Source organism: Podarcis pityusensis (genome assembly GCF_964106645.2).
Source record: "Podarcis pityusensis genome assembly, chromosome: 3".
NCBI classification, from domain to species: Eukaryota; Metazoa; Chordata; class Lepidosauria; order Squamata; family Lacertidae; genus Podarcis; species Podarcis pityusensis.
In genome coordinates, this window is record NC_138026.1 from 107,197,534 (window position 1) to 107,214,922 (window position 17,389).

Below are 17,389 nucleotides of genomic sequence, written 5' to 3' on the forward strand. Positions count from 1 at the left end.
GGAACACCCTCCCAGTGGATGTCAAGGCAATAAACAACTATATTACTTTTAAAAGACACTGAAGGCGGCCCTGTTTAGGGAAGTTTTTAATGTTTGATGCTGTATTGTTTTTGATATTTGGTTGGAAGCTGCCCAGAGTGGCTGGGGAGACCCAGTCAGATGGGCAGGGTATAAATAATAAATTATTAATATTATTACTCTTCAATCTGCAGGTGGGGTGACTGCATTTCTGAATGCTTGCAAAAGCATCCTTGCATGTAAGAAAACTTCGCACATTAGACAGAGAAAGAAGACTATCTCCCCAACAAGCTACTTTTCCAATTTCCTGCGTACATTTGGTGCTGTGTTATTATGATTATTTTTGTCCAAAAGCATTCCGTAGCCCCGAAGTTGCTGCTTTGTTGGGCTGAGCTACTCACGGTTGTAGAGTGTGATGATATGCAGGCAATTGAGGAGCTGCCTCTTGTATTCATGAATTCTTTTGACGTGGACATCAAAAATAGAGGCAGGGTTGATTTTCACCTTGTACTGTTTTTCCAAGTAGGCTGAGAACTTCTGCTTGTTCTCCTGGCAAAAGGAAATTTAGGGCTGAAGTTACTGGCCAGGACATTTAAGCCTGACTCTAGCTGCACAGTTTGGTCTAGGCTGGGATTCTAGATTATAACTTACCTATATCCCACCTTCCACCCAAGCTGTAAGGGAGCTTACAATATTTTAAAGCAAAATTAGAAAACACAAAGTTGCAAGAACAAATTAGTTTTTTAAAAAGTAATTAGAATACATTGGAACATGTTTAGAACCAGCAATTAACATATACGGTTTGCCTCGACCGCAGCCCAGCATATCACAATGTTTCTCGCTAACATGCTGCCATCCTCACCTGTTTAACTTTGGCGACATCCCTGATGAAGGCCTCGTCATTGACAAAGCTTAGCAGCTTCTTGAGCTGGCTTAGATCTGTTAGAAAATCTTCCCCAATTCTCTGTAGTGAAAAGAAGAAAGAAAACCATCAATCGACAGATCTGCTTATGTTTGGTTCTGCGCTCCCTGCACTACAAAAACTATGAACTGCCAGGGACAAAAGACTATGAAGTTAGGGACATGGCGACTGAATTCTTGCACACCCCAAACCCAAGAAACGCCAAGGGTGGGGGATGCTTTTTGATGAAAGGGCCACGTTTCCTTCTGGGTAACCTTGCAGAGGCCACATGCCAAAGTGGGTGGGGCCAGAAGCAAAAATGTGGGGTGTGGTCTGCAGAGTCCAAAGCATCAGAAACCAAAGCCTGGGAAGCTAGATTCAGGCCCTAGGTCTGAGGTTCAATGGTCCTGATCTAAGGAAAAAATGGAATGAAGACAGATCCATTGAGGAGGAGGAGGAGGAGGAGGAGGAGGACCCAACAACAGGGGTAATTGCTCCTATTGGCTGAAGTCAGTTCACCTCCACAATGACATCAGAGAGTCCCGGGTTACAAAGCAGGAGCCACCGCCTTGGAGTGATGCCATTCGTCTTGTTCTGAAACTTCTCCGGCTCCATTTCGTAGAAATCTTTGAATCTAAAAAAGAAGAAGAAGAAGAAGAAGAAGAAGAAGAAGAAGAAGAAGAAGAAGAAGAAGAAGGAGTCATGTGCTATTTAGGGCCAGTTGATAACAGTGAGCAGAAACATTCAGCCATGCAATGTGACCACTTAAAAAAACGATTTATAAATTTTCTAGTTTTATATTTTTATTTTATTCTGTGAACCGCCCTGAGACCTGGGGGTATAGGGTGGTATATAGATTCAATAAAAAATAAGAATAAGAATAAGAACAATAAGCTATTTCTGGGGTCTGGGCCAAATGGAGAGAAAGAGGTGCATAAAAAGGAAAATGGAAAATCAAACAGTTTGGCGAAGGATTTTCAGCGATGCATGTGCAGAAAATAAACTACCTTTGCTCACAGATCTCTGGGGAGACTCTGGCAGCCTGGCCTGTCTTCCCCTGAGCTGACAGCCTGTTGCAAAAAAGTGAAGGAAGAAGGACTCACATAGAGCTCTTTACAATCTCCGAGTGAATCCTGGCCACTCCATTGACTGCATGGGAGCCAATGATACACAGGTTGGCCATATTGACCCTCTTGCAGTCTCCTTCCTCTATCACGGACATCCTTCGGAGGCGGTCAATGTCTCCTGGGAAGAGGGCCGCCACATGCTGCAAGGACACAAGGAGAGGGGGATATTAACAACAAGATCTAAAAGAGATCCCACAATGGAACCCTTTACAGCAGAAAAAATGTGAAGAAATTCCCTGGACGATTGAGGTCATGAGCCCATTTTACTTCCTCTCCCCTAGAAACCGCCACAGCTTGTATGTTGGCGGTCTCTGGGCCTCTCCAGATGACCTACTTATTGAGTACTCATCCTGATTTGTTTACACAACACTTACATGGAGGTTAAAAAGGTAAAGGGACCCCTGACCATTATTAGGTCCAGTCGTGGCCGACTCTGGGGTTGCAGCGCTCATCTTGCTTTATTGGCTGAGGGAGCCGGTGTACAGCTTCCGGGTCATGTGGCCAGCATGACTAAGCCGCTTCTGGTGAACCAGAGCAGCACATGGAAATGCCGTTTACCTTCCCATCGGAGCAGTACCTATTTATCTACTTGCACTTTGACGTGCTTTCAAACTGCTAGGTGGGCAGGAGCAGGGACCGAGCAACGGGAGCTCACTCCGTCGCGGGGATTTGAACCACCGACCTTCTGATCAGCAAGTCCTAGGCTCTGTGGTTTAACCCACACCGCCACCCGTGGAGGTTAGACTATGTCTAATCTTTACTGAGCATCTGTTCTGATTTGTCTGCAGGTTGGTTCTACAGCAATGGACACTTATTCTGTTTTTATTGTGGTGTGTTTATACTACATCTGTTTAGCTATTTGCTCACTCTACACTTTTGCAGGCATTTCCACGTTACTTTCCAAACAGCAAAATACCCGATTTTGTTGTGCCAGGGCAAAAGAGCCCTTTAATCTCTAACATCCTTGTTCTGCATTACCATAGCAGTTTGCCTTTCTGTCACCTGATCCCCACTGAACTGCTGCTGCAATACCACCTCCCGGGCAGCTGGCAACACTTTGTACAAGAATTAGCCATCACCTCCCTTCTGGGCCATAGTGGCACCACTGAAGGTGGCCAGCATTGCAGCTCCTAATTCAGCAGGGCTCAGGTGACGCCAAGTGCCAATAGGATTCCACAAAGTTCTATAAAGTTTCTGACTTTGGCAATGGGCAACTTGTGGCTTAGGTACAGACTGAGCCTCCAGGCCTCTCAGTCAACCTTTCCCCACCACCTCATTTATCCCATCTCCTTACGTCGAGATGTTTCTGATTGATAGCATAAATGATCTCCAAGTGTCTTGGCAGGAGTTTCTCGAACATAGAGACAGGCCAGCGCTCCAGGGCTTCAGGCAGCACGGTGTGGTTGGTGTACGCGCAAGTTCGCTTCGTGATTTCCCAGGCCTGGAGCAAAAAATTAAAAACAGCGGATGAGATAACACGAGGGCACTGCAGACTGAATCTGATCCACGAACAAATAAAGAAAATACTAAGAATATCATATAGTAAAAGGCCAGAGGCATTCCTTTTAGGAATTTTAAATGACGATATTCCTAAAGACAAAACTAATTTTTTCTTATACTCAATGTCTGCAGCAAGAATCCTGTTGGCTAAGTATTGGAAAGGGAATCGGTTACCCACTAGGGGAGAGTGGTTATGTAAGCTTTCAGAATACTTAGAATTAGCCAAATTGACAGACATAATAAGACAAAAACCAAAAAGTGAAGTAAAAAAAGAATGGGAGTGCCTAAATGAATACCTCAAAAGTCAAAGTTCGAGGACAGAAATCTGGCTGCGTCTGGAATAACCTTGTGAAGTGAAAGGATAAGAAAGAGGGATTTATATCTAGATGTTAGATAGAGATGATAAGGAAAACAGGAAGACACAATGAGAGATAAAGGAGGTGCTGTGGGATTGGTGGAAGTCAATGTTTTGTGTTTTTTTTTAATGTTTATATTATTAACTTGTAAGATATGGACTTTTTTTTTTAGTTGTTGCTTTTTTAGTTTTTTGAATAGTTTTTGTGTGTTGTGTGTTATTTTTCAATATTTTTCATGTTGTTGTTGTGTGGAAAATATAAAAATTATTTAAATTCTTAAAAAAAAGAATCTGATCGTGGTAGCAACCAAGCTGCTGCACTCTCTTAGGCTCACTAAGCAGGTCTGGCTAAACCCGATCTGTGGCTTGTCAGTTGCAATCACATTATGGAAGCATTAAATGTACCTGGATAGGGACTGACTTGTGGCACTAGGGGGAGAGGGGACAGGGATTGGCTGTTCAGCAAGATCCTAAGTAGGCCAGTTGGGCAGGTGGGCGGGGCCACCCATGCTGAATTCAACTAAGCTGCTATCTGAGCATGTGCAATGGCTGTCTCAAATAGACACATCTCAGCTTAGCCGCAGCTCCCGTTTTTGAATTGGATGGAACCTGGTTGGAAGGAAAAGTAATTAAACAGCAGTATTTCTCAAGAAACTACAGGCAACACACATATGTACTCTGCTTCAAATACCAGTGGTGGGAGTGTAGGGAGCCAGAGTAAACAGTGGTGCACACACAGCCTATTTTTTCTTTTGAATCCAAAGAGAGTATGCTTTTAAAAATTTGGTGCCTGTTTCTGTTGCTGCGGAGGGAGGATGTGGTTGGTCAACAGTAGGGCTGGGTGATATATCGATATATCATCCAAAACCGGTTTGGGAAGTTCATATCATGATAACTGTTTCATAACATTTGACCTGGCAATATATTGCAGATCACGACGTGTGTGAGGGTTGGGCGATATCTGGTTCTCAACATGGCGATATATCACCAGCAAAACATGGCGATATACTGGGGCAATGTCCTGGCAACTGCTACTACTTATGGGCCTAAAACAGATAAATGATGGTATTATCAATCACCACATGGTCACTTTCATCAGCAGACAATCCCACAGTTCTCTTGGGACAGTTTGCATGGAGAGAACCTTGCTGACACATGCAATATGGCTGTGTCCATTTCCCTCTTACCTTATCCCAGTCCATTTTTTCCACATCAACAAAGATCCTCATGAGCTCAGGAATAGAGAGGGCAGGGTGGGTGTCATTCAGCTGGATGGCAACCTGTAAAATGGACATCTAAAGTTGAAGCTGTTTCCACTGGGGGGGGGGGGAGTTCAACCAGAGCTTGCTTGGGGACTTCCTAGCTTCTCAAACATTTCTGTGAAATGTCGAGTGCTCCTCCACCCATCCCAAAGGCAAAAACCTAAGGTGTCCTTTGGAACGAAAGCTGCAGTTATGTCTCGGCCCTCATTTTTAAATATTCACCTTGTCAGGGAAGGTCTCAAAGCAGGTTCTCACGGGGTCGCGGCACCCGAATTTGGAGGACTTGAATCGCCGTATGATATCCTGGAGAGTGGCGGCGACCACAAAGTACTCTTGCTTCAAACGCAGCTCTTTCCCTTCAAAGAACTTTGGAAGGCAGAGAGAGAAGAATCGTCACTCCTGCAGCCACTGCTGACAAGCCTGCTATAGTAATAATAATAATGATATCCAGCGCAAAAATGGTAAGAATACAGTGGTGCCTCGCAAGCCGAAATTAATTTGTTCCGCGAGTTTTGTCGTCTTGCAATTTTTTTCATCTTGCGAAGCACGGTGTCGGGAAAGTTTTGGAAAAGCTTCAAAAATCACCAAAGTCTTTAAAAACCTCAAAAAAGGCTACCACACCGCATTCTATGAGTTGCTCCTCGAAGTCAAGTCGCAACTGTATTAACGGTGTTAAGAAAAAGGAAACAAACTTGCAAGACGTTTCCGTCTTGCGAAGCAAGCCCATAGCGTAAATCATCTTGCGAAGCAGCTCAAAAAACAAAAAACCCTTTCGTCTTGTGAGTTTTTTGTCTTGCAAGGCATTCGTCTTGCGAGGTACCACTGTAGTTGGTGATGTGGCGGTTGCCATGGTTGTTTTGTGCTCTGTTTCTCTGCCAAGGCGAACCATGGTCAACGCAGGGGACATAAAAACAAATTCTAATCAGCTCGCGGTTAACCAGGAGAGATTTTAATGCAACACAGAAGAGCCACTTACGTTATCATTTGGGTACAACACCCTGGAGATGTTTTCTGCCAGGTTTCTATCCAGCACAGCCTGGATATAATCACCGACATTAACTAGGTGGGGAGAAGGAACACATCTCAGCGGAGCAGCCCACCACATAAAATGCAAAACTCTAGAATAATTGCATATTTTCCTGATAAAAGTCCCATGGCATCAGCAGCAGCCCTATTTGCCCAGCAAATAGCAATGGGGTGGGGGGTGGGGATTTTGTTTGTGCTATGGTGCAGGAAGGAAGGGTTAGATCCTGCTGTCTGTGAACCCAATCCAGATACTTCCCCCCACCCCCCAGTTGCTATTTAACTATGGTTGCCATATTTCAAACTGAAAATCCAGACAGGAAAGTTGTTGAGTTTATTTTGGCAAAGTTGTTAAGCTTTTTGGGCAAAATTGCCTAGACAAAATGCCTTTTTTGAGCTATTTTTATGGGAAAAGAGCAAAAAAAGAAAAAGAAAAAAAGCACTGCAGCCATATGTCTGGATTTCCCCAGACATCCACCTGGACACGATATTCCAGATATGTCTGGGAAAATCCGGATATATGCCAACCCTAATTTAACAGAGGAAGGGCCATGGCTTGGTGGTTTAGCATCTGCTTTGCATGCAGAAGATGCCAAACTCAATCCCCAGTGTCTCCAGGCAGGGCTGGGAAAGGCTCCTTTGTAAAATCCTGCTGCCTGCCAGTGTAGACAGTACTGAGCTAGACAAACCAATGAACTGCCATGCTCAAAGGCAGCTTCCTGTGTTCCCAGAAAATAACCAAATCCCCAAGTTAAATGGGATAACATGTTTTATGTAAAGTGCAGTTTGGCCCAAAGAACGCCCATTAAGGCTGCAATCCTATACAGTACCAACTTATCTAGGCGTAAGCCCCATTTAAACTCAGTGGGAGTTCCTGATTGGTAGACATGTTATAGGTTTGTGCTATAAATTAAATAATACTTGAGGCATTTCAAAGAATCATAGAATTGTAGAACTGGAAGGGACCCTGGGGGAATAAGCGGCTGTCCCTTAGGAGGATCAAACTTGCAACCTTGGTCTTATCAGCACCATGCTTTAGCCCACTGAGCTATCCAGGCTGATAGCTTTGTTTGTTTGGCTTGCACTCCTTACTTTCCTGAAAATGCCTGGCTGTAGGAAAGCATGAGGAAGAAGCAATGTCACCCAGCTTCTTGAACCAGACCACACAAAACCCCACAACGTGATGAAAAGGGGGGGGGGGGAACTCCTCATCGCAACATGTGACCTGTGCGCTTTCCAAAAGGAAAAAGAGAACGAGATGGCACTTACACTCTTCAAGATTGAAATCATTGGGTGCCTTGGCTGACCACAGCCTCATGGTGTTCACCGTATTGTTCCTGTATCCTGGAACAGGCGTATCGTAAGGCATGGCAAGTACAACCTAATTTAAGGAGAAGGGATCCAGTGAAGGTGAGATAAAGCAGCAGACATCAAGTCTCTTGCAAAAAGCATGTTTGGCACAACCTAGAGCGGAACTGGGGGTAATAATAATAATAATAATAATAATAATAATAATAATATGTTATTTATATCCCGCCCTCCCCAGCTGAAGCTACCAACAGTAAAATGAAACAACATTCTAAAATCAGTTCATTATAAAATCAGTTCAAATCAGATTAATGGCAACCATTGGGCTAGAGTTCTGTGAGGATTGCCAAAGGAGGGGGTCAGGCTGTGCCCTGGCCAAAGGCCTGGTGGAACAGCTCTGTCTTGCAGGCCCTGCAGAAAGATGTCAAGTCCTGCAGGGCCCTAGTCTTTTGTGACAGAGTGTTCCACCAGATCGGGGCCACAGCCGAAAAAGCCCTGGCTCTGGTTGAGGCCAGCCTAACCTCCCTGTGGCCCGGGACCTCCAAGGTATTTTTATTTGAAGACTGTAAGGTCCTCCGTGGGACATACCAGGAGAGGCAGTCCCGTAGGTACGAGGGTCCTAGGTCGTGTAGGGCTTTAAAGGTTAAAACCAGCACCTTAAACCTGATCCTGTACTCCACCGGGAGCCAATGCAGCTGGTATAGCACTGGGTGAATGCGAGGACCAGTAAGGAGTCTCGCCGCGGCATTCTGCACCTGCTGGAGTTTCTGGGTCAGTCTCAAGGGCAGCCCCACGTAGAGTGAGTTACAATAATCCAGTCTGGAGGTGACCATCGCATGGATCACAGTGGCTAGGTCAGGGCGAGAGAGGCAAGGAGCCAACTGCTTAGCTTGGCGGAGATGAAAAAATGCCGCCTTTGTTATAGCTGCAATCTGCGCCTCCATGGAGAGGGAGGTGTCAAAGATTACACCCAATAGTCTGTGGGCAAAGGCTGAGCCCACCAGGCCTCCCCATTTGGCTCGGGAGGCTGTTGTCCCTAAACTGCACCCACCTGATGTGATATGTGACACCTGGGATGGGGCGGGTACTGGCATGGTTACCAAGCAACAACTGGGAGCTTGAAATGAGCTGCCAATTGTTCCTTTGCTGGAGCAAAGTGTGTTCCCCTTGTCAATCAGCTGGTGTGTGGGGAGAAAGCCCCTTCCGACAATGGCAGCAAGACATTTCCAATGAGAGTGCCCCTCTGTTTCAGAAGAGGTTTCAAGGCAACCCACTTGGGGTTGCAGGAACAGCAAAGCCCCTCGCACTCGGCACCCTGTGGGCTGTTGGGAAAGTGCTGTGCATCAGGCATTGGCAGGTGGGTAGGGCAATGCAACTGTCAATCATCAGACATCACAATGACATTGGTGATTGGCAGGTGGGTCAATCACCTATGTACTACTGCAGGCATAGGCAAACTCGGCCCTCCAGATGTTTTGGGACTACAACCCCCATCATCCCTGACCACTGGTCCTGTTAGCTTGGGATGATGGGAGTTGCAGTCCCAAAACATCTGGAGGGCCGAGTTTGCCTATGCCTGTACAACTGCAATAGCTACAGAAAATTCACAATCCAGGGCTATACAGTCATATCTCGATTACCGACACTTCAGGTTGTGTGTTTTTGGGTTGCGCACTGTGCCGAACCCGGAAGTACCAGAACGGGCTACTTCCGGGTTTCAGCGCTTGCGCATGCGCAGAAGCTCTAAATTGCGCTTTATGCATGCGCAGAAGTGCCGAAACGCGACCCGCGTGTGTGCATATGTGGCGCTGCGGGTTGCGAACATGCCTCCCGCATGGATCACATTCGCAACCCGAGCGTCCACTGTATATCCTCCAAAACAGCCAGAAGCTGGCATTATTATTGAGCCTCTCTCTACCGAAGAATAATAGCTGGCCTAGCCAACTTCCCAGAGGAATGCCGCTGTTTAAACCAATTACGGGCTTCCAAGCAACAAATGTGGAACACCAGAGACTCGGCGTATGTGGAAGTGATCAAAACATGGAAAGGGCAAGCTGGCAGAGCAGGCCCAAATATGGCCTGCAAAGGCAGCAACAGAAATTAATACATCGGATCTAAGCTTTAAAAAGCTCATGCCTTTAAGGTCCCACAGGATACCTAGCCTGCCGCTCAGTTGGGGGTAAGGACAGGGAGGAGTGGGGTGCTTTGTCTCTTTTTTAATGCATTGTAGTTTGGTGTTGTATCCTATTTATTTATTTCCATTCCCAAAACTGTCTATATTGCAACTCGCATTCAGTTTCTTAGGTTCAGAACATTACAGATAAATTTAGTTTGCATGCATTTTTATGGCACTGTGATTTTTAAACTGTTGTAAACCAACCTGAGTATGGGCATCAGAAGTGTGGGAAAAAAATACTGAGGGAGGGACAAAGAAAGAAAGAAATATATCTAAGCCTCTGGGCTTTGAAGGTTCTGCTGTTCTTGAACCAATTCCCGTTTATTGCCAGTGGAGCACCGACAGAAGAAATTCTTGGTGGATCAAGCCCCCTGTTTCTTTCTCCCCACGCAATGTATTTCTTTTCTCCTCCACCACATGCTGTTGTTCAGTGAGTCAGGCACCAGGCCTAATTACGGCTCTTTCAAAAGAAAAATGTGAGACTTCAATTGCAGACGAGTGCAAATGTGCTTCAGTGCTGCCTTCCAGAAGTCTTGGACTACAATTCCCATCAGCCCCTGGTTGAGCGAGGCAGGCGTGTACTATTTGTGTGTCCTATTCGTTTCCCAGCTTCCTGTAGAAGAGCTTATCTTACCTCAGAACTTGCCATTTGAACCCTTTTGTTTCTAATCTGCATGACTTTTATTTACGAATTTATTTACTTATTTCATCAACCCATCAAGCTTCCTCTCATAGGGAGGAAAGCCTTATTATTGTGCCTGCAACACACTGCACTGAGGAAAGCTGTATAAATATTTGCTACTACAGTCAACGTCTCCAAACCTGACACCTCCACTTCATCACGGACTCACACCCATCTCCCTCATCATTCAGACACTGAGGTCCACTTCCAAGGGCCTTCTGGTGGTTCCCTCACTGCAAGAAGTGAAGTTACAGGGAAACAGGGCTTTCTCGGTAGTGGCTCCCCCAGGTGGAACACTCTCCCATCAGATGTCAAACAATCATATGACCTTCTGCAGCCCTGTATTGTGACGCTTTTAATGTCTGGTGTTACCCTGTGTCCTGTATTATTCTGTTGCAAGCTGCCTAGAGTGGCTGGGACAACCCAGTCAGATGGGCAAAGCAGAAGTCATAAATTATTATAATATTATTCGTGGCATCCCCACAGGTAGGTTTCTACTGCTGTACCTGAGTATCAACCCATTTCACACCATCCGGAGTGCGGTCCACCCGGCCATAGAAGTGTACAGGAAGCATGTACTCTGGGCGGGCTTTTTCCCAAGGGTTGCCATAACGCAGCCAATCGTCGGCTTCTTCCACCTGAAAGAAGGAAAAATGGGATGTGAAACTTGCTTTCATTGCAGGTCATCTGACCAGCAATGCACTTTACACCCGGTAGAATCATAGCTCAATGGTAGAGCACAGGCTTTGCGTGCAGAAGGTCCCAGGTTTGATTCCCTGTATCTTCAGCAACAAAGGATCTCAGTTAAAAGAACCAAAGGTATAAAGCTGCTGTCTATATTTAACTGTGATCTACCCAGCCGACTGCCTTTGATCTCTGTATGGGTACAGCCTCTTCCACTCCTTCACCGTTATTGGCTGATTTTGTACTCTCCCACACCTGCAGCGTCCCTTCCAAAACGTCCTTGATGCTTGTGCCACAAGATCCCTCCTCAGGGAGGGCCGGGACACAGATACCTATTTTCTCTGCCTCTCAAAACACTTGGTTAGGCCTCACCCTAAGCGATAAAGCATCTTTCGCCCTCCCAAGCATGGTGATCTCTAGGAACGATGGAGGCAATGGCAGCACCCCAAAAGGAACGAGAATTCTCTCACCAACGCACCTGCCAGCCATTGACGATTTTCTGGTTGAAAATGCCAAATTCGTAGCGGATTCCGTAACCGTAGGCTGCGAGCCCCAGCGTCGCCATAGAGTCCAGAAAGCAAGCTAAAAGAGGAAGGGCCCAAACTATTTCATTAGTAGACAGAAGCAAATGTCCAGGAAAGCCAATCTACCAATGCCACTCACTGGGACTCATGTTTAAGACATTATTATTAATTATTATTATTATTATTTTTAAAATTTGTACACTACCCTCTACCCGTAGATCTGTGGGTGGTTCGCAACATAAAAATGCAACATAAAAAACACAGAATGCCTAATAAAAATAAAAACAGAAACAAATCAAGACCTAGCACAGTACAAAGCCAAAGCAGTGGCGGCGGTTGGTGCAGGTATACTTTCCCTTTATTTAAACACATTTATATCCCATCTTTCTTCCAGTTAGTTCAAGGTGGTGTGCTTGGTCCCCTTCCACCCCATTTTATCGCCACAACAACCCTGTGAGGTAGGTTAGGCTGAGAGACTGCGACTGGCCTAAGGCCATCCAGTGAGCATTCTTGGCTAAGCGGGGATTTGAACTCAGTCTAACACTCTAACCACTACGCTACACTGTAGGACAGCGAGGTGTTCCCAGGCCCGCCCAGAAAGGGCTCACCTGCCAGACGCCCCAGTCCTCCATTGCCCAGGCCAGCGTCTTCCTCAATCTCCTCCAGTTCTTCCAAGTCCAACCCAAGCTATAGTGAAAAGCAGAAACAGCAATGAAAACACTCCATTGAATTCAATAGGACTTACTTCTGAGTAAGGTTGGTGGGAAGAAAGTATGCAGCTCAACGGATTGGGGGGGGGAATGGGGCCTCCATTCAGTTCCGTTGTTACCTCTACATCTTTGTCAGTGGTAGCCACCCATGGCTGGAGAATCAATGGTTTATCTCCATCACTCTTGCCAACATGTGCATCTGGACTTGAAGCGTGTTTTTATACGTGCATCTCACCCACCCTATTCCCCAACAAGGAGAACTGTGGCTTCAGGAGCAATTCTGATTTGGGAAGTGTGTGTGTGTGTGCGCACGTGCTAACCCAGCCCCCATAGCTTCTCTGATCAGAATCGGAACCCACTGCCATTGGTTGTAACTGAAAACAGAAATGTCAGGAGTTCCGATCAGAGATAAATCTGAGCTTCAAAGCCAACTGACTTGGTAGTTGTCCAAGCAAAGCAAGTCTCTTTCTCTCTCCCGCTCCTCCACACTCCCTCCAAAGCTTTCATAATATTCCAGACTCTGATAATAAGGTAACTGCCCAGGGGACAAAACACATTGATAGCTCTGCCAAAAGGAATGGAATCCTTGAGTCATGCTCCTTTTAGCAATAAACATTCAGAGCAATGCCATGGGGCTAAGAGCGAAACTTAAGTAGGCCATAAAAATTAATGGGCTCTCTATTATTGTAGTTTGGGCCCAGGTGCCAAAAAAGAATAGATTCAGCTATTTTGGAAGAAAAAACTTATTAAAAACAAAGAGAGGGAGGAGCAGGAGGAGAGAAATGGTGCATCTCCACAGTGATGTAAAGCCAACCATGGTTTGCACAGCAGAACCACAGTTCATTCTGATGTCTGAACCAATACCATCTGGCAAACCATGGTTTGCAAATGACTATAAAAACAGACTCTGAAACCACAGTCTTAGGCTAGTTTACCAGCCAGCTGTTTTTGGACTACAACTATCATCATCCCTAGCTAGCAAGACCAGTGGTAAAGGATGATGGGAATTGTAGTCCTAAAAAAAAGATGGATCTGATCTAACGGATGTGATTGCCAGTGGCGATTCCACGGCTCCCATTAGCAACTTGTTCCATTGCCTAGTTTTTCTCAGAATCTGAAAGCTTTCAGACTAAATTGACCCTGCTGCAACGTGAGATTCCCCTAGGCAGAGTGCCACAATTTTTGCATCAGAAAAAGGACAGGACTGGTGATGAACCCACAAAAAGCATCAGCCCCCAAAGGAGGAATGAACATACCTGGTAAATGGCTTCATCACAGCCATTCTGCAGACCCAAGTTCACCATTGTGTTCTGAAGGGTCCGTCCCATGTAGAATTCCAAAGACAGGTAGTAAATGCGCTAGGAAAGAAGTGAGAAAGAAAAGCTGGATTTTATATTTTAGCAAGCTCACACCAGCAAACATAGTTCTCCTCCTCAATAATAATAATAATAAAATTAATTTATTTTTAATACCCGCCCTCCCCAGCCAAGACTGGGTTCAGGGCGGCTAACACCAAATATAAAACAAATTGATTGAAATACAACTTAAAAACAAGATTAAAATACAACATTAAAACATTAAAATGCAGCCTCATTTCAGCAGAAACTCAAAAACTTTTTTGGGGATAAAAACGTCGTCTTCACCAAGGCTAACTACCCAAACTGGTCCTACGTGGGCCAGAAGAAAGCCAGGGAAGTCCCCAAGCAGGATATCCGTCACAGAAGGAAAAAGGGGAAAAGAGAGAGGGGGAGGGGATCAAGTTAATTCCAGGCCAAAAGCGACCAGGCCAGAGCCAGTGTTGAAAAGGCCCTGGCTCTGGTTGAGGCTAATCTGACCTCCTTAGGGCCCGGGACCACTAGGGTGTTGCTATTTATGGACCTTGAGGCTTTCCGTGGGGCATACCGGGAGAGGCGGTCCCGTAGGTATGAGGGTCCTAGGCTGATTTGCCATTTCAACAACCCTATGAGGTTGGTTAGGTGAGGTAGCTTAGAGTGAACAGCCTAAGGTCACCCAGGGAGCTTCATCGCTCTTAATTGGGGTCTTCTCAATCCTAGTCCAACACTTTAACCACACCTCACCTGCTTCTAGACTAGAGTAATGGTGACAGTGATAATGAATTCTGGCGGACATGGCAAGGCCGCTGTGTCTGCACATTTCCACAAAAGCACCAAAACCATCTTATCTTTCCTTTTTTTAAAAGCAAGTTTCTAGGCCTTGCAAAGGCAAAGTTAGGCTGGACAACAGGAAGAATGTAAAGCAAAATTCGAGAGGATAAAATAATGTTTCCAGTTGTCAGGAGACAAGAGCTTTCCGGGGCAAAGGCCAGAGCTCATTTGCAGAAGACCTGATTTGCATGCAGAAGGTCCCAGGTAGGGCCGGGAATGTCCCCTGCATGAAATCTAGGAGACGTCCTGTCATCAGGATGTCAATACTCTTCAGCTACCATAGATGGGCCAAGAGTGTGACTTGGTATAAACATCTTCCTATCCTCCTAGCTTTGAATGCCCAGAACGGCTGCCTTGACCAGCACTCCCTGTGTTTAGAAGGAACAGAGCAAATGACAAAACACAAAGCAAACTCTGCAGGGTGGCTTAGTGGTCGAAGAGTGTTGGACTAGGAATGACGAGAGACAAGTTTTAATCCATACAACAGCCTTGAGGCTCTTTGCACAATCTACTTCATAAAATTGTTGTGTGAAATCAAATGGTGTTAGTGTGAATTATTCACACTGCCCTAACCTTCTTTGAGAAAAGACAGGTAAAAAAATGTAGTAACAAAACCTGCACAACTTTATTTTTTTGTAAACACACTGCCCTGGATCAGGATTGGGTGGTTGTTTTTTCCACACTGACTGGCAATGTGCCCAGATGGCAAAGTATAGCTGACAGGGTAATCCAGAGGTCAGAAAAAGGAGGTGAGTTGGTAGCTCTAACATGGATCTTTCCAGGTGGGAATCACTGACAAAGAAGTTGCCTGAACTCCAGGTTCCCCCCCCCCCAAATGCTTACCTTAACACCAAAGTCTGAGTACACAAGTTTAAAAAACACACACACACATAGACTCACGGGGGGGACGGACGGACACAAAAGCAGGAAAACATGAAAACAGTACTCATCACATTGCAACCTGTGACAATTCTCTTTCCCTTGGCAATATATCTGGCAGCCTCCTCTTTACAAAGGGGAAGGGGCCACAGCTCAGTGGCAGAACATCTGCTTTGCATGCATCTGCTTTGACCCCCAGCACTTCCAGGTATGGCTGGGAGAGAACCCTGCCTGAAATCCTGGATAGACCCTGCCAGTCAGTGTGGACAGCATTGAGCTAGATGGACCAATGGGGCTGATTCAGTAAAAGGCAGCCATTCTTATGTTGCTACCACCAGAAGGTACCGTTTCACGGGAGGGAGATTTGGCTCGAAGGATCAGAATAGTCAGTTGTGGGGGAAAAACTTCAATAATTGGTGTTTCTGGTACTTAAGAGTTCTGACAGCCTTGTCCACTCATTTTAATGGATCTTATTTTAGGAGAGTCCTTGGAGGATGAGGATATAAGTGACTAAGCAGAAATCCCTCTTTAGGGGAGGGAAATCAATGGAAGTAGAACAACACTTAAGCAATTCTGAAATATTTATTACCTCTCAGTCTTGCTTTCAACCAAGACAAAAGGGGGAGGGAGGGGGAGCCTGAGAGTGAAAATCCCTTTCTGTTGCTCGCTCACTGTCACACTTTTTGATTACCTTCTGTGACATGTCAGTGTTTGGTGCAAGTTACACTAGCAATTACCTCGCACCAAAAGGAATGGCAGTGTTGGCTCACATTGTTTAGCCTGCACTTGGGTCTGGTCTCTTGCTCCATGAATGCTCCCATTTCCAAGAGCGAAGGCTGCAATCCTATACACACACTTCCCTGCAAGTAAGATTCACCGAACACAGCCGGACCGCTGAGTAAACATGCACAGAATTGCGGTTCAGGGTCCCTACTGTTAGGCAATAGTTTTACCATCCCATGAAGAACAAAGGCCTATCAGCAGCTATTAGTCATGACCACTAAATGGGAGCATCACACCCTGCTTGTGAGCATCTCATAGGCATCACTGGATCAAGTATAGCTAGAAATAAGTTGCTGAACAGAATCTTTGTTTAGTCTAGAAGGGCTCTTCTTAGTTCTTAAGTGTTTCTTTTACATGCCCAGCTTGCAAGACTGATGTCTGCACACGTCTTTGCTGTGAGGCATGCTGATCACCCTTGTGATTTGTACGAAGTAACAACCGCCCCAGCAGCGCTGGCCGGGGCTGATAGGAGTTGTAGTTCAAAGCAACTGGAGGGCACCACATTGGAAAGGCTGTCTTGGAGTGCCACTGGCAGTCAGTGCCTGTCTCTGTATAAGGAGGAAACAGTGGCCAAGTACATACGCTAGATAGTCCAAATCACACAAATATACTCTGATGAAAATCCTACTGTAAGGTTTATTTGGATACCGTTGCTGATAAACTACTGGGCAGCAGAGATAGTAGCAAATGGCACATTTCTCCCTTGTAGCCTAGGCACTGCCATTGTAAAATCAATCAGTCAATTGTGATGTTGGTAGAGCCCTGAGACTCTTAATCTCAGGGTTAAGGGTTCAAGTCCCACACTGGGCAAAAAGATTCCTTGCATTGCAGGGAGAGTTGGACTAGATGATCCTCTGCAATTCTGTTGTGATGGCCATGTTTGTTGGCCCCTTTGTACACTGAGCAGCAGCAGACCAAGTCTGAAGTAATGGGAGACTCCAGACACAAAAGAGGATTTAGGACTATTACCGAGAGGTCTGGTTTGTCTCAGGTCAGGAAATGAGTACACTGCCCAGCGCCAAAATGGATGCATTAAAGTTTTGTACCATGTAGGTCTCTTTAAGAAACTTCAGCGTAAGTTGCTTTAAAAAAGATAAATGACCACAGAACCCACGCTCCACTAGTTCTGCAGCAATGCTTATGATTTTAATAGGACTGTTCCGAAGGAAATGGATTGTGGGTTCTGCCCTATCAGAACGTAAGAGAAGCCCTATTTAGCTAAGCCCAAAGCATCAGCTAGTAGGAACATCCTGTTCCCATGCAGAGAACAACCAGGTGCCTCCAGAAAGCCC

The 17,389-nt window shown here is 45.6% G+C and overlaps 1 protein-coding gene across 3 annotated transcripts in view; it reads right to left on the reverse strand.

The window, feature by feature from the left end:
• Positions 1 to 17,389, reverse strand: part of PYGB (glycogen phosphorylase B) — a 44,214-nt gene that overhangs the window by 13,712 nt on the left and 13,113 nt on the right. For 2 of the 3 annotated variants that reach the window (XM_081000930.1, XM_081000931.1), the window contains exons 2-14: positions 13,527 to 13,628; positions 12,169 to 12,247; positions 11,515 to 11,618; positions 10,859 to 10,990; positions 7,456 to 7,567; positions 6,140 to 6,222; positions 5,386 to 5,529; positions 5,089 to 5,181; positions 3,341 to 3,487; positions 2,023 to 2,186; positions 1,439 to 1,553; positions 881 to 982; positions 420 to 567 (exon numbers count right to left, since the gene is read on the reverse strand). In XM_081000930.1, coding sequence (XP_080857056.1) covers positions 420 to 567; positions 881 to 982; positions 1,439 to 1,553; positions 2,023 to 2,186; positions 3,341 to 3,487; positions 5,089 to 5,181; positions 5,386 to 5,529; positions 6,140 to 6,222; positions 7,456 to 7,567; positions 10,859 to 10,990; positions 11,515 to 11,618; positions 12,169 to 12,247; positions 13,527 to 13,628 — 1,525 coding nt within the window. Of the gene's footprint in view, positions 1 to 419; positions 568 to 880; positions 983 to 1,438; positions 1,554 to 2,022; positions 2,187 to 3,340; positions 3,488 to 5,088; positions 5,182 to 5,385; positions 5,530 to 6,139; positions 6,223 to 7,455; positions 7,568 to 10,858; positions 10,991 to 11,514; positions 11,619 to 12,168; positions 12,248 to 12,389; positions 12,525 to 13,526; positions 13,629 to 17,389 lie in introns of those variants that run through there. The other variant, XM_081000932.1, reaches the window with a different exon arrangement.